Consider the following 16,307-nt stretch of genomic DNA (forward strand, 5'->3'; position numbering starts at 1 on the left):
TCACAGAACTGCTGGTAACTAGGAACAGGTCTGCTGTAGAATTTGGATAAACTAACAGCCAGGGGGAAAAAAGGAAAGACAGGGGGCTTTCACCAGGATGAGTACAGTTTATTTTAGTGACCTCAGTACTAGGAAATTCTTGCACTGGAAATGTGCATTGATGAGATATGTTTAGGGAAAGGGAGGAAGCAGTGCTAATGTCAGCCAGTACAAACTCAGTTCTTTTTTCTTCCCACTGTTAGAAGGATGCAGGTATTTTTAAAAAATGTTTACTTTGGCCTCTCTCCTCCTAGCAACCTGAGCTCCCTCACCATGCCCACAGAATGAACTAAATTGGAATTTTAGAGTAGCATATCATTTAGGAAGGGATTTGAAAAAAAGAGCTTGCTTATCTAGCAGGCTTGTAATTGAGTATTTTAGACATTCATCTCTTTAATTCCTTGAGTAACACCATTGAATTAGGAAATACTCAGCTATTTCCTTCAAGCAGTATTTAGTCTTGTGAAACTCTTACCAACCAACTCCCTTATTGCTAAGCAGTACATTTCAGTAGTTTCATTGTAATTGACGTTGGTAGTGTTAATAACTTATCATTAATAATACAGGAAATACTTTGCTTTGAGACTGTTCTTCCTAAAGCTGAGCTATACTAGGCTCCAGTGAAAAAACAGTTGTGGCAGTATCCCATTCAAGATAAAAAGCATTTCAACGGTAAAAGTATCTGTGCATGCTGGTGACAGCTGATGGTAAAAGTTGATGTTTTTAACTCAGGTAATTAAGCAGGGGACAGCAATGCAATGTTCTTGCATTCAAATGCCATCTGACAACTTCAGCCATTAGTGAAGTGCTAGCTCTAGTTAGGGAGTATGTAGTAGTATGGGGAAAAAATCCTGAAACTGTACTGAGTTTGGGAGAAATTGCAACTACTTTCTGCTTCTTCTTCCACACTATGTAAGAATTCAGTGATCTCTTCTGTCTGTAGGACAGCTGCTCCAGCAGCCTGATCACAATTCCAGGATGCCTGATCATGTAGGCAACAGGAGATGCCTCTGAGCACTCACCCCAGAATGAACACAGATGCTTAGGTTTAGTTACTCATAAGCCTTTCCTTTCACATGGTCCTAATGTTGCTGGCAGGACAAAGGTACTAGGGAATTTCCAGTCCGGAGCCTTTCAATAAAACAACATGGTGGCTTACAGCCATGTCATGCTGTATGTAGTAATCCATGTCTACCTTGATTACTCTAGGAAGTAATTTAAAGATAAGAGAAGGTTGGCTTCTTATATAGAGCAGGCTCTTTTCTGCATATGCTCTTTTACTCTTTGTGCAACACCTTTCTTGCATCCAGCTTCAATTTTGCAGTAGCTCAGTAGCATTTCCTACAGATTCCACCTGTTACTGATAGCTGGCTCAGCACCCCTTGAACAGTATTTCAAAGCATTATCCAGTGGTTTCTACCATTTGGACACCTACATTATAGTAGGCTTAAATATAAGCAACCAGCAGGAGAAAAGAGGGTCTTCAAGGCTTAGCTTGGGAAATGGAGATGTGCAAAAGAAAGCCAGAACATTGCACCAGGGCTTTGCGGTGGAGTCAGGGACGGTTCACGGTGTGGCTTTTCCTCCCCTTGCATGCCAGGCTGAAGGGAGGCAGGATTCTGGGGCAGTGAGCACACCCAGACGCTGTGCAGCCATTAGGCTGTCCTTGTACTGCTGGCAGCACCTCCTTAGCTACAGGCTTTATTGGTTTGCTCCCAGTGCCTGAGTACAGGGCCAAAACAAACACTGCCTAAGTGCAGGTGGGTAAGATCCTCCTCATTCCAGTAGTGCTAGGGAGTGTTTGCTGCCTTTCCCCTTCAGAAACAAGACCTTTGTTCTGTCCTGAAGGAGGAGTTCCATGACAAGGTTAAGGTTGAACCTTGCCATGTACAGTAGTATGAACTGCCTGCATTCAGTCCTGCAGATGCAACTGCATTCCACCCATACACAGAACTCGTACCTGAGAAGAAATTAAAGAAGATAGTTGCAGCTTCCCCCCGTTGGCAAAAACCCAACTAGCTAGCACAGTTAGTCTCCCTAGTATAAACTGGACCATCCACCAAGCAGGGAGCAGAAATTATGTCTGCCCAGCCTCAGTGCCTGATTAGATCAGTGGTTTGTCCCCATTGCTCAGATGGGCCTGCTACTATGCCTTATTCTGATGATCACTGAAAATAAGTTCACTCTAATACTTGGTCAGGTCAGACTAGGAAAAAGCCAGACTTGTTTCCCATCTTGGTTGTTCCGTCATGCAAGGATGTCATAATAAATGGATGGTTTTTTGGTCTGGTCACGGAACTGCTCTAGCTTTAGGCCGATCCTCAGAAGAACAGCTTCATCCCACCATTTTGCCATGACCTGAGAGAAGATGAGAGGCAGAAGGAGAAGGATGAATTAAAAAAGTAGCATTATACAGATGCTTTTGAAAGTCTTGGAAACAATCTCCCCCCGCCTCAACATCCTCAAAAGATGTTTTCTCCTTTTACCCCAGTAAGTATGGCATCACTGTATTTGGGAAGGCAGCTGTGTGACTTTAGATTGCAAGACATAGATCTTTCCCTTATATGAGACCTGTTTCAAGGGGAAAGGATTTATAAGAAGTTACAGAAATGAGAAATAAGAGAGGAAAGGGTAGTGACCAATACTGTGTATTGATGCAAGTAGACAGGGAGACAAAGATGCCTTTCTCAAAGATACGCAGAGACCTCTGTCATTTAGGAGTGAGGCAAATCACCCCCAAATTAAAGCTTTTATTTCCAGTACCTGCTAGCTCCTCAACTCAGCTGTGTGGAACAGCAGAGACCTGATTTTGATGCTTTAGGACAAAGCCAACTGGGGATTTTGTGCCCCAGCATTCACAAAGAATAAATACTCACCTGGAGGCTAATTGGAAGCCCAGCAGTAGAATATCCAATGGGGACCACAAGGCCTGGAATCCCAGTGAAGTTACCAAGCTGCATGAACCTAGGGGGAAAAAGGCTGTCATTGGTATTCCTGGGGACAGCAGCAAATTCATCCTTTTTTGATAGAGGCAGCTATGATTAATCTCTCCCACCTTACAGTCTGAGGTTCTTTTCCAGCTGTTCCCTTGTTTCTGTAGTGCAAGTAGCACTTTCCTTACCTCATGGACCGGACTGTGAAGGACATATCACTGCTCCCAGTCAAGAGGTCAGATTCATAAATTCTTGGAGCAGTGCAAGGAACAGCTGTGGAGGAATCACAAAATGACTGAACTTGAAAGGGACTTCAGGAAGTCATCCTGTCTAACCTTCTGGCTCAGGAATGGTCAGCAAATGCAGGGTTGCCCATGACCATGTCCAAATAGCTTTTGAATATTCCCAGGGATGAAGATCCCACAGGCTCTCTGGGCAACTTGATGCAGTGCCATGGATATAACAAGTCTAGAAATACACAGCAATCATTTTCTAATCAGGCAGCATTATCCTCTAAGGGTGCAAGGCACAGCAAAGTGCACAAAAGTCATACTCTCAGAACTGAGGAGGGAGAGTTAATGAAGTGACTGCTCTTAAAAGGCACCACACAGCTGTTGAGGATTGGCTCTTTAGCCAAGAGTGCCAGTACCTGGTGTAAGGATACAGTTGACAGTGCTGAAGATCTCTTGCAAAAATCTCATGCTCCGAGTTCTCTGTCGATTTGCCTGCAAGCAGAGAGAATACTGTCTAATGGGCCCTCTTGGCTCACAAAATGTATATTTGATGTTGGCAGACTCTGCCCATCAGCATCTCTGCCTTTGTAAAAGAAGACACCATTCCTGTAATTTGCAATCAGGGTACAGGGCAAGTGGCATGTCCTCTGTGGTGCCCTACCATCCAGCATGCTTTCACAGCAGAGGACAACTAAAGCTGGGTGACATCTTCCTATGGGTGTGGGGAAGCTAAGAGAAGCTGCTACCCCACCTTTACAGTTTCACTATGTGCCTCCCTTCAGCCTTCACCCCAGTATGTTCCTTACCTTAATATAATCCAGAGCTGTGAACTGGGAAGCCAAGGCTAGGCTAGCCCGAGTTTCCAAATTCTGAAATAGAAAAAACTGGTCAAGGCTCTGCTTGCAGGAAACTGAACTGTGACAGCCCAGGAGTTCTCTTCCAGGTCTGCTCTTCTATACCAGTAGCAATCCAACATGTAGTTTGTCATAGAAGAAGCAGGAGCACCTCAGGTTTCTCACTGACATGACATTTGATCCATATCAGCCAGAACAACTACTCACACTGCTCCAAGCTGCTGCTACTTACCATTTCATGGAAATGTTTATTGAAGTCAGGTTGCAGGAAGTCCCTCATCTCACTGAGAATGCAGATCACATGTGCCACTCGGGCTTCTTCTATCTCTGGAAGAGAGACTTCAACCACACTGGCTCCCAAACTCTGCAGGTGCTTCACCGCTGTGTATGGGACAGATAAAGCACAGACAGCATCCCTGAGATCTCCAGACTTCACAGAAAGGCTGCAAAATTCCCAACCCCTGCAGAGTCAGAGACCCCATACACCATGGCAGGGTGAGCATCTTCAGTGCACTGCGTGACATGCACAGCTGCAGCTGCTTCCCCTAGGGAAATGCTTTCAACCTAATACATCTCAGTATTCCAACAGGGCAGGGGCTGCAGACAGGCTCTTAACTTGCCTGCTGTATTTCAGGCAAATTCACCTTACCCCACTAGCCTCCCAGTTAAGCCAAAGAGTAGAAGGACTGCCAGTATTTCCCTGAGCACTTCATATGGCCAGTGTTCTATCAGCATGAAGTGATGATTTAGCATCAAGAGATTCCCATTCAAAGTCTCTTCTGAACCATAATAGTAAAGGAACCAGGGAATACTCAAGAGACCAGGTAAACAATACAGAGCTCCTAAATCATGATGCACTTTAACAAGGCTGAACACCAAGACTCTGGGAAAAGTAAATTTTTTGCAGTCTGAAAAGAATCCTCTTATTTCAGTGACCCCAGATTCTTCATAAATATCCAAGCTTGCCTATGATCCATCTCTCCTGAAGAAACTCTATAAATGTAGAAGTGTGTTTGTGGAAATAAGGAGGGTGAAGAAAATCCAGGCAAAGCCCAAATACTCAGCTCCAATGCAACTACTATACCAGGCATTGTAGAGGCTTTCTCCCCTGCCCCCAAGTACACACCAGGGTCAATTTTGCTTAGTCTAAACTCTGACAAAAGCACCCTAAAGGCACCACTTGGTGGATTTCAAGGAAATACCAGTGGACTGGATATATCACAAAGACCCAGCACTGTATTACTACTGAGCATTATGTTGTGAAACAAGGCCTTCCCTTAAAAGTCTTTCACCATTAAAGCTTGCAGAGTAAGTATTACCAAGCACAGATCTGTCATTATACACACAGAGGCTAAGCACACTGGACTGCATTCTTCCATTGTAATCTGACAAGCCCATAACTGCTGAACTTTTTAACCCTCAGCAGTTAAGGGGGCTTCCCCCTCAGCAGTTAGGGGGGCTTCCCCAATACAAAGTTACTGCTGTTTATCCAGACAGACTCCTTTAAGCAACTGCCTTTAAGGACTTCAGGCAAGAGCTATTTAATGCACACATAAGAGGAGCACCAAGTGACATCATAACATCAGGCACAATAAGAGACTTACAGACTTTCCCTCTTTACCTTTCTCACAGGCAGACAGGACTTCAGCATCACATGCCTAAAGAATAAGAGGAAAGAACTTTAGTAACTTTAATAACTGCTCTCCTTGTCTTGGTGAGCACACTCACCAGAATGTCAGTCCTCATGGTGCCTTCTTCGTTCCTGTCCCTAACAGCAGTGAAACACAGTCCTACAGGACTTAGGTCACACGCTGCAAGAGAACAGCTTGCAGGTCACATCCCTACTGAAAAGGAAAGGTCATCTTTTCCAGAGCAGAGAATATTCCCGTCTGCACTGTGCCAGAACCAGTAAGAGTCTTTTTTGTACCTTCAGAAAGAAATTCTGAGTACATTTCTGGGGCTGTATTACAATTTTCAAGCAGTACTAGCTTGTAAGTCCCATTTCTACATTGGAATAATGAAGTAACATTTAGCTGCTACAGCACTGTTACCAAGTGGATATACTCCTTTTCCTCATTTGATTTTAAACTAACTGCCTTCTGTAATCAGTTCAGAAGCATCGCATCCAATAGAATCAGCCGTAGTCATTACTTTTCCTCATGCCTCCAACAGACTCTTACTCAAAACTCTGCCTTAGAAAAAAATATCTCCATGTTGATGTTTTCACATAGGCTGTATTATCTTCCAACTATGGGACTAAATATGAAAAGCTTTAATGATGACAGGCAAGATAACAATGAATGCACTGGGCTCCTTTAAAATCTTATTTTGCAAAGCAGCAGAAAGATAAGAGATAAACCAGGTACCTTAAAAAATGTCCAGTCCACTCCCAGTTTTAAGCCTTTCAGGTCAGGAGCACACATATCAGATAGGGTTGCTTTAGGCTGTTTTAGTCCTGCAGGGAACAAAGAATAGTTCCTCCTTTTATTCTAGGATGCCTCTAGGAAGGGAGAGCATCTGGGCTCAGGGAGGGAGAGGGCTCACCTACCATATGGGTAGAGCAGATCTGGCTCAGCAAGGATACTGTAAACAATGGCTGCATCTGCCACTGATGTACAGATAGGGCCTGTAAAAGAGACCAGTTATAAAAAAGTGACAAGAGGTAAAAAGTAACTTCCTCCCCTGTGAGAGAGAGAGCAGCACACAGCAAGGTCCCTGAAGTGGAGCACAAGTCCTCTTACCTACGCTGACTGTGGAATAGGAGAGTGGCAAGCAGCCATGACAACTGATGCGCCCAAATGTACCTGGAGAACAAGAAATGGGACATAGCTGGGTACCAGCAGTCACTTTTATGTCTGCTGTTTCAGAGCCCATCTCTCATCCTTCAGTACCCTGTTCTGCTGACCCCAGCCTGTCTCATCAGTGAAGCATGTGAATAGTGAAATTGGTTTTCTCCCATAGAAATTATTTAGTTAAGGGGAAATATGTGCGGGACACTTTGGAATGTTTGTATCTAAATATACAGAAGCAGCATTTGTGGTGTGGAGGATGGGGAGGCAGGAGCAGGATTATCAACAGCAGGAGACAGCACCCCATGGGAGGGTCACACCCATTTCACTGGTGAGACTTCATGCCTAACACCAGCTCTCTTCTGCAAATACTCATATCAATTTTCTGACCAGTTGCATTCTTTTATCATCATCATCTTCCTCAGCTGAATCAAGATTTGTCGAGTTGATCACAAGTGAAGGATGGAAAGAGAGTAATGGCTGACTATCTGGTCTCAATGAAAGACAGAAAGGAAAGGGTAGAAAGGAAAAGCAGCATGCATATTTTGTTTTGTATTTGAGGTAAGTAAGTTAGGTTTTTTTAACATGTGTTCAACGAAGAGTAGAGAATATTTCCATGCTGCCAGTCTAACCCTCATGACTCTCAGGGTGTTATATTTCAGTTTCTCTGGTCAAGTTTTACTTCACAGGAATTAATAAGTATCTAACGTGTTTGTGGCATTCTATCTGGAACAGCAAACAAGACAAACACACACCCCTCCATGATTAAAGGGCTCTACCTTTTAGGCCCACCACACCACAGAACGAAGCAGGAATCCTCACAGAGCCTCCTCCATCTGTGCCAATAGCCACGGGGCAGAGACCTACAAAAAACCCACACATTGGCCTGTGATCAGAGACACAACATGTTGTCTTGTCCATTCTAACAGCAGCTGTATCCAAGACAGCACACAGAGCTCTCTGTTCAGCTACAAGTTCCCTCTAGCTGCTAAACCCAACCCCCCCCATAAATACTAAATGCCTAAGGTACTCTGGCTCAGGACCTTCCTCCCACCAACTCCATTTAGGACCACCTACCTGCTGCTACAGCTGCTGCTGACCCACTGGAACTCCCACCTGTAAAGTGGTTAGGATTGTAGGGATTCCTAGGGATCTTGTGGTACCTGAAGCAGACAAAAATAGTTTAACCTTTTTTTAGGAGGACTGTGTGCATTACAGGGCAGGAAAAGATCCAGAAACAAAGCTCAGGGATTCTGATCTCTTTGTAAAGAGACGCCATTTAATTTCAGAAAGTGCCATGTCCCTAGAAAACAGGATGCAAAAAAGACTTCTGCCTCAGAATCCAATCTCCTGTGAGCATAAGCAGCCCATCCAAAAGAGGACCAAAGTATGAGAAAAGATGCTGCTTCAGCTCTTCTATTGGCAATGGCACTGCGCCATGACTGCCTGCCACAGTGCATGATGCAATTCCAAAAGGTGGAGCAGCTGGTGGCCAGCAATCATTACAGACAATAAAGTCAGCTCTGCCCTTTATCCCCAAGCAGCAGCTCCCCACGTCTCCAGGCTGACCACAGCCCCAGCCAGCAGAGCCCTGCCAAGCCACTGGGTATCCAGCTGCCCTCCCACGGTGAGGAAATGCTGGAAATGCTGGCACGCTGCTGCAGCCCAGGGGGAGCCCTAGCTCCACCCAGCTGCACATGCACCATGTGTGGCTCTACACAAGGCTTATCAAAGCCATCAGCACCATTGCTCTGGAGCCGAGTTCTCAGCTTGGCTATAGCTGGAGAATTCACCAAAGTAAAGCAAATCCAGTGAGCCTGTTTTAGCTAGGAAGTAAAACAACTATGTTCTCCTGAGATGACTGTACCTTTTTCTCCATGTTCTAGGCCTTCAGCCATCACTGAGGCTGAGCATTACATGAGTATTTGTTTTCTGTCACAGCTTTTGTGTACCACTCATACTATAAACATTCACACCTCCAGGCCCGTAAGAGCCTGACAAACTAAGTTCCTTACTCAGCAGACAACACTTGGAGCCTCTCCTTCCTTTGGTTTCAAGAGCCTTCAGGCTTCCACAGCTACTCTAACCCTCAAATCTACAGTACTGGGTTTTCATACCCTCAGGGTTCTGTCATGATTCCCCTTATTTTTGTACCCTTACCTGGGAATTCTGGACAGTCATAGGTATTTCTAGACTGGGAGAAGAGAGAAGACAGGGATTTTTACCTGTTAGGGTTGCATCCAGTTGTTCCAGTCCCTAGTTCATGCATGTTTGAGACCCCAATAATGATAGCCCCAGCCTCTCGCAGCTTCTTGGCCACAGTAGCATCTTCTGTTTCTGGCTGTGTCCCAAGATACACTGTTCCCACTCGGTGATGGTAAGGCACCTTAGCAAGAAGACACCTAACTATTAATTATAAAACCCTGCCAAAGGAGCACATGCACACTCCAACATCACAACAGATCCCAGACATTAGGACCCATGGAGGTAAGCAAGGGCTAGGCAGCACCACTCTTCAGCTTGTCCTGTGATGGTCTCTGTCAGAAGGGACACTTAAACCTTCAATATTTGGTCATTCTCCCATGCAGAGGAGTCCTTTTCATACCATGATACAGTAGAGCATGTGGATGATCAAAGCTGCCTCCCTGCAGCAATGCAATTGCTATGCCCAGAGGCTGAAGATCAACTTGGCCCCACAGCACACAGCTCTGTGCTCCATCTTTGTATGGACAGAGCTACAGCATTTCAGATCTGCATGCTTTGAAGCCTGACATCAAGATTAGTTGAATGCCAAAACAACAGATGGGCTTATTTTCAGGATGTGCTAACTACTCTACTTCGAGGCAGCAACAGAAGAATCTGTACATAAACAGGACACCCACCATAGGGGTAGGTCTCTGCAGAGCCTACAACAGCCTGATGGCACTGCCACAAGTAGTTACTGCTAGCTGTTGTTAGGCCACAGTAAAAATCTTTGTCAATGGGAATTTTCAAAGGAACTTGCGTATTTCTGGCACATGTATTTTAAGGGGACAGGGATGCTTTGCCAGTGGAGTGGAGTCAGGGCCTGAGAAATACAGACAGTTACACCCACTGTACAGATGCTTTTATACATTCTCATTTCATCATAAGAGACTGTTTCCCACACCCACCCTCTATTCCTTGTGGATTAAAGAGATCAGTACAAGATATGGAACACGTCTGCTGTATGCAAAATCTGCCTTCACCCTGCAAAACTTGTTAATCCTACTCACTACAAACCCACATACAACCCCTCATTACAAACATATTCTCAGGCTTCTGCTGAGAAGTTGGTCTCAAAACCTTGTCACAGTGAGTTGCCCAGGTTAACCACCTGCAACAGGAGCTGGCAGCTAGACAAGGAAACTCACCACTTTGAACTCTTCTTTCAGGCACACTGGGATGCCATCCAGACAAGACAGGGTACACTTATTTCTGTAACGAGTAGTGGAGGCCTCAGCCATCTGCAGAGAAAAAGAAAAAGCATAAAGCATATGCTATATATATATATATATATATTTCACTGAGCTGAAGGTCATAATCAGTATTGGAATGGATATTAAAAATGGCTTTCTTGGCCAGCCTATCAAAGTTTTCTTCTTCCACCATATGCTGGTGAGAAACTACAACTTGGAACTATCTACACTAATAGATGCCACATAAGCACAGAAGTCCTATTATAAACAGTCATTCAGCAGGAAACATTGCTTTAATGCTACTTCTCTTTGCAGGAAGGAAAGCAAACTTGTTGTAGTCCTCTAAACACAGAGGAATGAAAAATTTACTTATTTTTCTGTGCATACTGGCTCTTCTTATGGATGCTACTGCCCTTGGGGTGGCAGAGGCCCCTTTCCTACCAGAGGCAGACATTACCAGCATTATTTGCTCCTGGTCCCATTGCACTATGGCTCTGAGCGGTGGCGTGGATTTGTCACAATCCTCCAACATGGCAATGATGTTCTTGGCTACCTGGGATGGCGTCAGCTTCCCACTCCTACAGGACAGGAGAAGTTGGGAGTTTGTTATAAGACCTCCCCTCACATATCCACTCACAGGGTTTGTCTCCCATGCAGCAAGATGGCAGCTGTCACAGCTTTTAGCAAGAATTAGGTAAGAATCTCTGTGTGGTGATGATCTGAACACTGTTGACAACATCAGGACAGGAGATTCCTTTCCTTAAGGGGATAATTTGCCTACACAGAATGCTCCTTAGAGGAGGGGAAAACCTAGGTGAGTTTAACCTAAATGTTCCTGAACCACCACAGATAAACAGGGACACACAGCTGACAGCTTGACAGTCCTCAAGCTCCTGAAAGCTTGGAAACTATGAAACTCCCAATATAATGAGCTAAGACCAAGAGGTCAGACCCCTTTATACAGGCCTCCCATTACACAGAAGGGGCTGCCAGCAGTACTGTCATAACCCACCTTTAATAAACCTTCCTTCCCTCCTGGCAAAGACTGCTACACCACAAACACACCATTCCTGGCTGACACAAAAGCCTCACAGCCAAGATGCACCTGTAACAGCAGACTGCAGTGTCAGCCCTTTGCTCCAATGCCACAGCCTGGGCAGAGGTGGCCCTTGAGGAACAAGTTCTAGGAGTGCAAGGATATTTTTCCAAGGGCTCCACTTCTGGCACATGCCCCAGAGGCAACTAGGATTACCAGGCAGCCAACAGCTCACAGAACCCCAGAGTCAGGGGGGTGTTTTCAGCTCTTTCCAAGCTGGACATGTTTACTGGGTGAAAGCAGGTGTCATGCTCAGAGACGCACAGGGAGCTGGGGAACCAAGGGATTCATCAGAGACCCACAGTATGCACAACTGGCATAATCCAGATCAACCCTCATCTACTTCTCACTCATGTTTGAGTAAACAAGATATGTAGAAATCTCTCTCGAACAAGACTGACAGAGAGTAAGCCAAAGAAAATGGTATTTAAATATTCTTGCAGGGCTTATAAAGCTGTGCCAGCTCTCCCAGATGACTTTCCTTTGTTATTCTACTAAAGGGAAAGAACAGCAGGAAGTGATGATAAACAATGGCACCTCAAGGACAATGCTAACAAAGAGATTCCTGAGAGCCTGTGGAACAGTGGCAGCCCACAGCAGAGAAACATGTGGGATAGGTTGTTTCCAGACCATAATTTCACCTACCGGTAGCATTCCAGATAGTCTTTGATCTCTTTGAAGCTAAACCCGTTCCTAGCAGAATCAGACCTGCAAAAGAAAGGATTAAAAGGTGTAACTGTGAGCCACCAAAGCCAGGTTTGTTCAGACCTGTAGACTTCAGCATCACTGTCCAATGCAGATTTGGGTACCATTCACAGTAAACCACGTGAATTGCTAACCCCTGCATTGCCCCTCACACTCTGTCAGACTCCTTGCACACAAGCCAGGCAACAGGCACACTATGGATGCCACAGAAATAAGGGACCAATTTTGCCAGAATGTTCTAGTTTCTTCATATTCCTACTGAAATACAGCAGTCATTAAACTGTTCAAAATGTATTCCAGATTTACACTTCCTACTCACCACTACAACACTATAGCCTAGCTGGAATATACTTTTGAACCTACTCCCAGACCTCTGTCAAAAATTCAATCCCGAGACAGCCAGCAGCACATCTGGGTGTGTAGTGCAGGAGTGGGAAAAGGCACCATGCAGCACACACAAGCAAACTGCTTCAACACCAAATGGCTCTAGCACATAAACAGTAGGCCACTTCTCATCACTAACAAAGCTAATTTCTTGTGCATTATTTTCTTTAGAACCTGTGTTCCTTCTCTCCTCCAAGAAAACCTGGTGTTCTCTTTGAGATTCCCTGGAGGCTAGAAACAGCACTCCTGTAAAGTCACTTAGAGAAATCTATTTACTAACTAGCCAAACACTAAGTGTACCTGCTGTAATCGTGCAACCAGAGCCCTGGTAAGGGCAGAATTTGGTCTCTCCCCAATAGACTTTTCTCTTTCGCATTGCTTGTAATTGCTGGTGATTTGTAAGTTACAAAAGGCAAGATGACTGACAGCACTATTTGTTTTGTGAAGTGGCTGGGCATGGAAACAAGAATTTAATCTAAATTGCTGACAATGACAGCTTCCCATTAAAGTACCACTGCCAGCATGTGTATTCATCTCCACTTCTCTCTTACACATCACATACTGACCTTGCATCTGTCAGCTCCTTGATAACATCTGAAGGGCTTTTAGCCTCAGACTTGTCTTCTGCAACCCCCGCAGCAACCTCCGGGATAAACGTGGGATCTTCATGAATGTCAAGGGAACGCATAAGCGAGAAGTTGTTCATTCTGAATAAGAGAGAATCACTGCTGGAGTTTTCAACCTCAACTATGACTAATTTTTCAGACTGTTCAGAAGGAACCTTACCCAAGAACATTTTGTCTTAGCAGCCTGCTTTCACAGCAGGGAGTTGCAACAGCTACAAGCTAATCTCTCTTGCATATTTCCTAAGGGCAGCATCAAATCTATTCTGCCTGTTTAACAAAGCCTCCTACCTCTTGATATAAGGCTCTTGACATAAAGCTCTGTAAACTCGAGCTGGGAAAGAAACGGTGGAAGTTTTTGATTCACTTTAATTAGACCTCTCATACACAGACCAAACAAGACAGGAATGGAAAGGAAAATAAAAGAAGAATGTAGTGTAAGCCATACATTCAACCACTAATCCTGTTAAAACAAGCACCTCTTCAGACTTTTCCATTTCCTCTTTCAACATAATTTGTTTGCAACCAAATACAACAGGGCTTGCAGCATAAATCCATAGCAAAGCAAGGAGATCAAAACCCTGTCACAGGTATCCAGGAATGATCTGCAGTATAATAGCAGTGACACTTGCCTGGATTTGATTTGCTCAAAAAGCCCACATCCCAAGTCAAATTCAGGGGTGACACAGTTCTCAGTGTCCTGGGATCTGCACAGATGACCCTTCAAATGATGGGCAAACTATACGAACAAAGCATGAAGAGGTTCCTGAACCTCTTACCCAAGTATCTCTTCATGGAATGTGTTCTTGAAATCAGTTTCTGAACAAAAACACATATGAAAGAAAGAAGAAAAGCTGACCTAAAACAAGAGAACATAATTAAAAAGAACTCACCAAAACCTCTGAACTTTATGTCTGGCCTCACTTTCTCACTACTACTATTCTTTTAACCCTATCAGTGATAAGAACAGCATATTTGCACATCCACCATCCTTGAAAAAAAGACTGTCCTTTAACAAAAGAGCAAAGACAAAGAGACATGAAGGCAAACAAAAGGCAAAAAGAAAAGCTGATGAATACAGTTTCTATGCACCTGCATGAGTGTGAAAAAAGCTATTTTCTTCTCATAGAGACCCACTCAAATGACAGTAGTTAAAAAAATAATCTAGCAAACATCTATGAAGTAATCTTATTCTGTAATCAAATTATGCAGCTCTTCTCTTTAAAAAATACAATTTCAGATAACCTACAAGCAGTGTGCAATGCAAATACCTTAAACCTAAAAAAATAAGAAACTCAGAGTGGGAGAAAAGTCCCCATGCTTACCTCATTAAGAATGGCAATAAGCAAATCTGCCCAAAAGCCTAGGAAAAAAGGAAGCAAAAATGTTGGTTTGCAGCAACTTTGACCTGACACCTTCTTTCACTAGATAAGGAATGCTGAATATGCTCATGATTGCCACAGGCTCAGAGTACGCTAGAGAACATACAATGCTATGCAGTAGAGAAACAGCACAAACATTTGTATTCTACACCAAAAAAATGGCCTGAAACACTTTCCCTCCACTGCTCATATTTATATAATTATAAAAAGAGTATTCTTCTGATTCCTCTGCCTTTATCTTTCCCTGCATCTACAGAAAGCCTGCATCTGCAGATGCAACACTGTTAAGAAGCATCTATATAGCTCCCATCCGTTATTTTCATCATGTTCCACAGATTATGCAAACATTGGATAAGGTAGGAGCTTATTATTTTATTTACTATTAGGACCTTGCCTATCTCTCAACCAGCTCCCACAGTAACATGAGTCAACTTGGAAAAGTGTGAGAAATTTAGAAACTCTATGGTAGCAGACAGCAGAAAACAATCTTTCCATACCCTGGCTCCCAGAGTAGCAGCATCAACAGTCCCAAAGAGACCAGCCTTGTTCTGGCCTGTCTTAATATCTTAACAATGGACTTCAGATACATGTTGTACGATGTACAAATACAGTACAAGTCTGAGGCAAGGCTCACACTGCCAGTCCCACAAAGCAGCACGTCACCTCACGCACTGCATAAGAATTACAGACCTTTTTGAAAACACATGGTTCCTAATCTACATCTGACCTAGCACAGCACAATCCAGTAGGAAAATTAACATCTCACATTCCCCTTCAAGTGAGGTATTGGGAAAGGAAAGAAGCCCTCTGCCATGCATCAGAAGCAGCCACAAAACGAAAGACAACAAAGTACTCTGCTTATTACATCTTGACAGAAAGCCACTCCTAAGGTATTCTCACAAATAAACACAGCCCATCAAGCATTTCACGCCAGGCCCAGACGGACACCAAGCTTTGTAACAGGTGCCACGGCTGAAAAGAAACTTTTGTGCCTACTTCGCTCAAAAGGAAAGGCCGAGCAACAGCAGCAGGCATAGACCCAGCTGCTGCCAGCAGAAGCAGGTGCGAGGTGGGCAGTGCGCAGGGGATGCAGACTTTTGTCCCCTCTGCACCACGACACCGAGAGGCCCAGTGCCGCAGCGGGATCAGCCCGCCGGCTCCCGGACATCCAGAGCCCAGCCTTGGGGAGCGCCGCTGCCTTCAGCAGCCTGCAGGGACCCCCTCACAGGGCTGAGGGACACGAGTCCTTCGGCGGCCAAGGAGCGCGGCCGGCAGCTCTCTTCCGAGTTTGATGTCAGCTTTGGGCTCTCCACACCCGAAGACACACAGGACTCTCTCAGCCAGAGGCCGGCGCTCGCAGTGCCACGGCACCGCACCTATAGAGCCCGGTGAACCCGAGAGCCCGCAGAGAGCCACAACCACCGCGGCGCGCCCCGGAGCCCCCGCCCGGTTCTCCCCGCGCGGCCCCGGGTTTCACTGCCCCGGCCCGCACTCACCGTGTTAGCCACATGGACGAAGAGGCGCAGCCCGGCGCCGCACAGCCTCGGAGCCCACTGCGGAGAGAAGGCGAGAAGCGAGGTGAGCGCCGGCCCCGCCGCCCCGCGCCCGCCGCCCCCCGCCCGGCCCGGCGCTCACGGTGTCCCGGGGCGGGCCCGGCGGCCCGGCCTGCCGCGGCCCCCGGCGGTGCAGCACGGCCGCCGCGCCGCCCGTGTGCCGCCGCCCGCAGCACAGGTAGGCGGCGGCGGCGGCGGACAGCAGCGACGCGAGCAGCAGCAGCAGCAGCAGCGGCGCCATCGCGGCGCTCCCTCGGGCGAGCCCTCCCGCTGCCGGGG

The 16,307-nt window shown here is 45.6% G+C and overlaps 1 protein-coding gene across 1 annotated transcript; it reads right to left on the reverse strand.

Moving 5' to 3' along the window:
* Nucleotides 1-87: 87 nt before the first annotated feature.
* On the reverse strand, nucleotides 88-16,269 carry LOC110480871 (uncharacterized). Its single transcript, XM_021549174.3, has 20 exons — nucleotides 16,111-16,269; nucleotides 15,972-16,028; nucleotides 14,419-14,456; nucleotides 13,037-13,177; nucleotides 12,027-12,089; nucleotides 10,743-10,863; nucleotides 10,241-10,333; nucleotides 9,074-9,234; nucleotides 7,926-8,011; nucleotides 7,628-7,711; nucleotides 6,801-6,863; nucleotides 6,608-6,685; nucleotides 6,426-6,514; nucleotides 5,681-5,717; nucleotides 4,292-4,440; nucleotides 4,012-4,074; nucleotides 3,622-3,697; nucleotides 3,161-3,245; nucleotides 2,916-3,003; nucleotides 88-2,397 (listed from the first exon to the last, which is right to left on the reverse strand). Exons 1-20 carry the CDS (start codon nucleotides 16,267-16,269, stop codon nucleotides 2,287-2,289), a joined length of 1,842 nt encoding a protein of 613 aa, XP_021404849.3. The 3' UTR covers nucleotides 88-2,286.
* Between the last annotated feature and the right edge of the window lie 38 nt (nucleotides 16,270-16,307).

This window comes from Lonchura striata, chromosome 2, assembly GCF_046129695.1.
Source record: "Lonchura striata isolate bLonStr1 chromosome 2, bLonStr1.mat, whole genome shotgun sequence".
Classification (NCBI taxonomy): domain Eukaryota; kingdom Metazoa; phylum Chordata; class Aves; order Passeriformes; family Estrildidae; genus Lonchura; species Lonchura striata.

Excerpts from the sequence above, each read along its gene's own strand:
- LOC110480871 (XM_021549174.3), bottom strand. The coding sequence starts at position 16,269 with ATGGCGCCGCTGCTGCTGCTGCTGCTGCTCGCGTCGCTGCTGTCCGCC. Across the intron at positions 10,334-10,742 it reads ACCAGGAGCAAATAATGCTG|ATGGCTGAGGCCTCCACTAC; the intron begins GTAATGTCTGCC and ends TTTTCTCTGCAG. Across the intron at positions 3,004-3,160 it reads TTCACAGTCCGGTCCATGAG|GTTCATGCAGCTTGGTAACT; the intron begins GTAAGGAAAGTG and ends TTTTCCCCCTAG.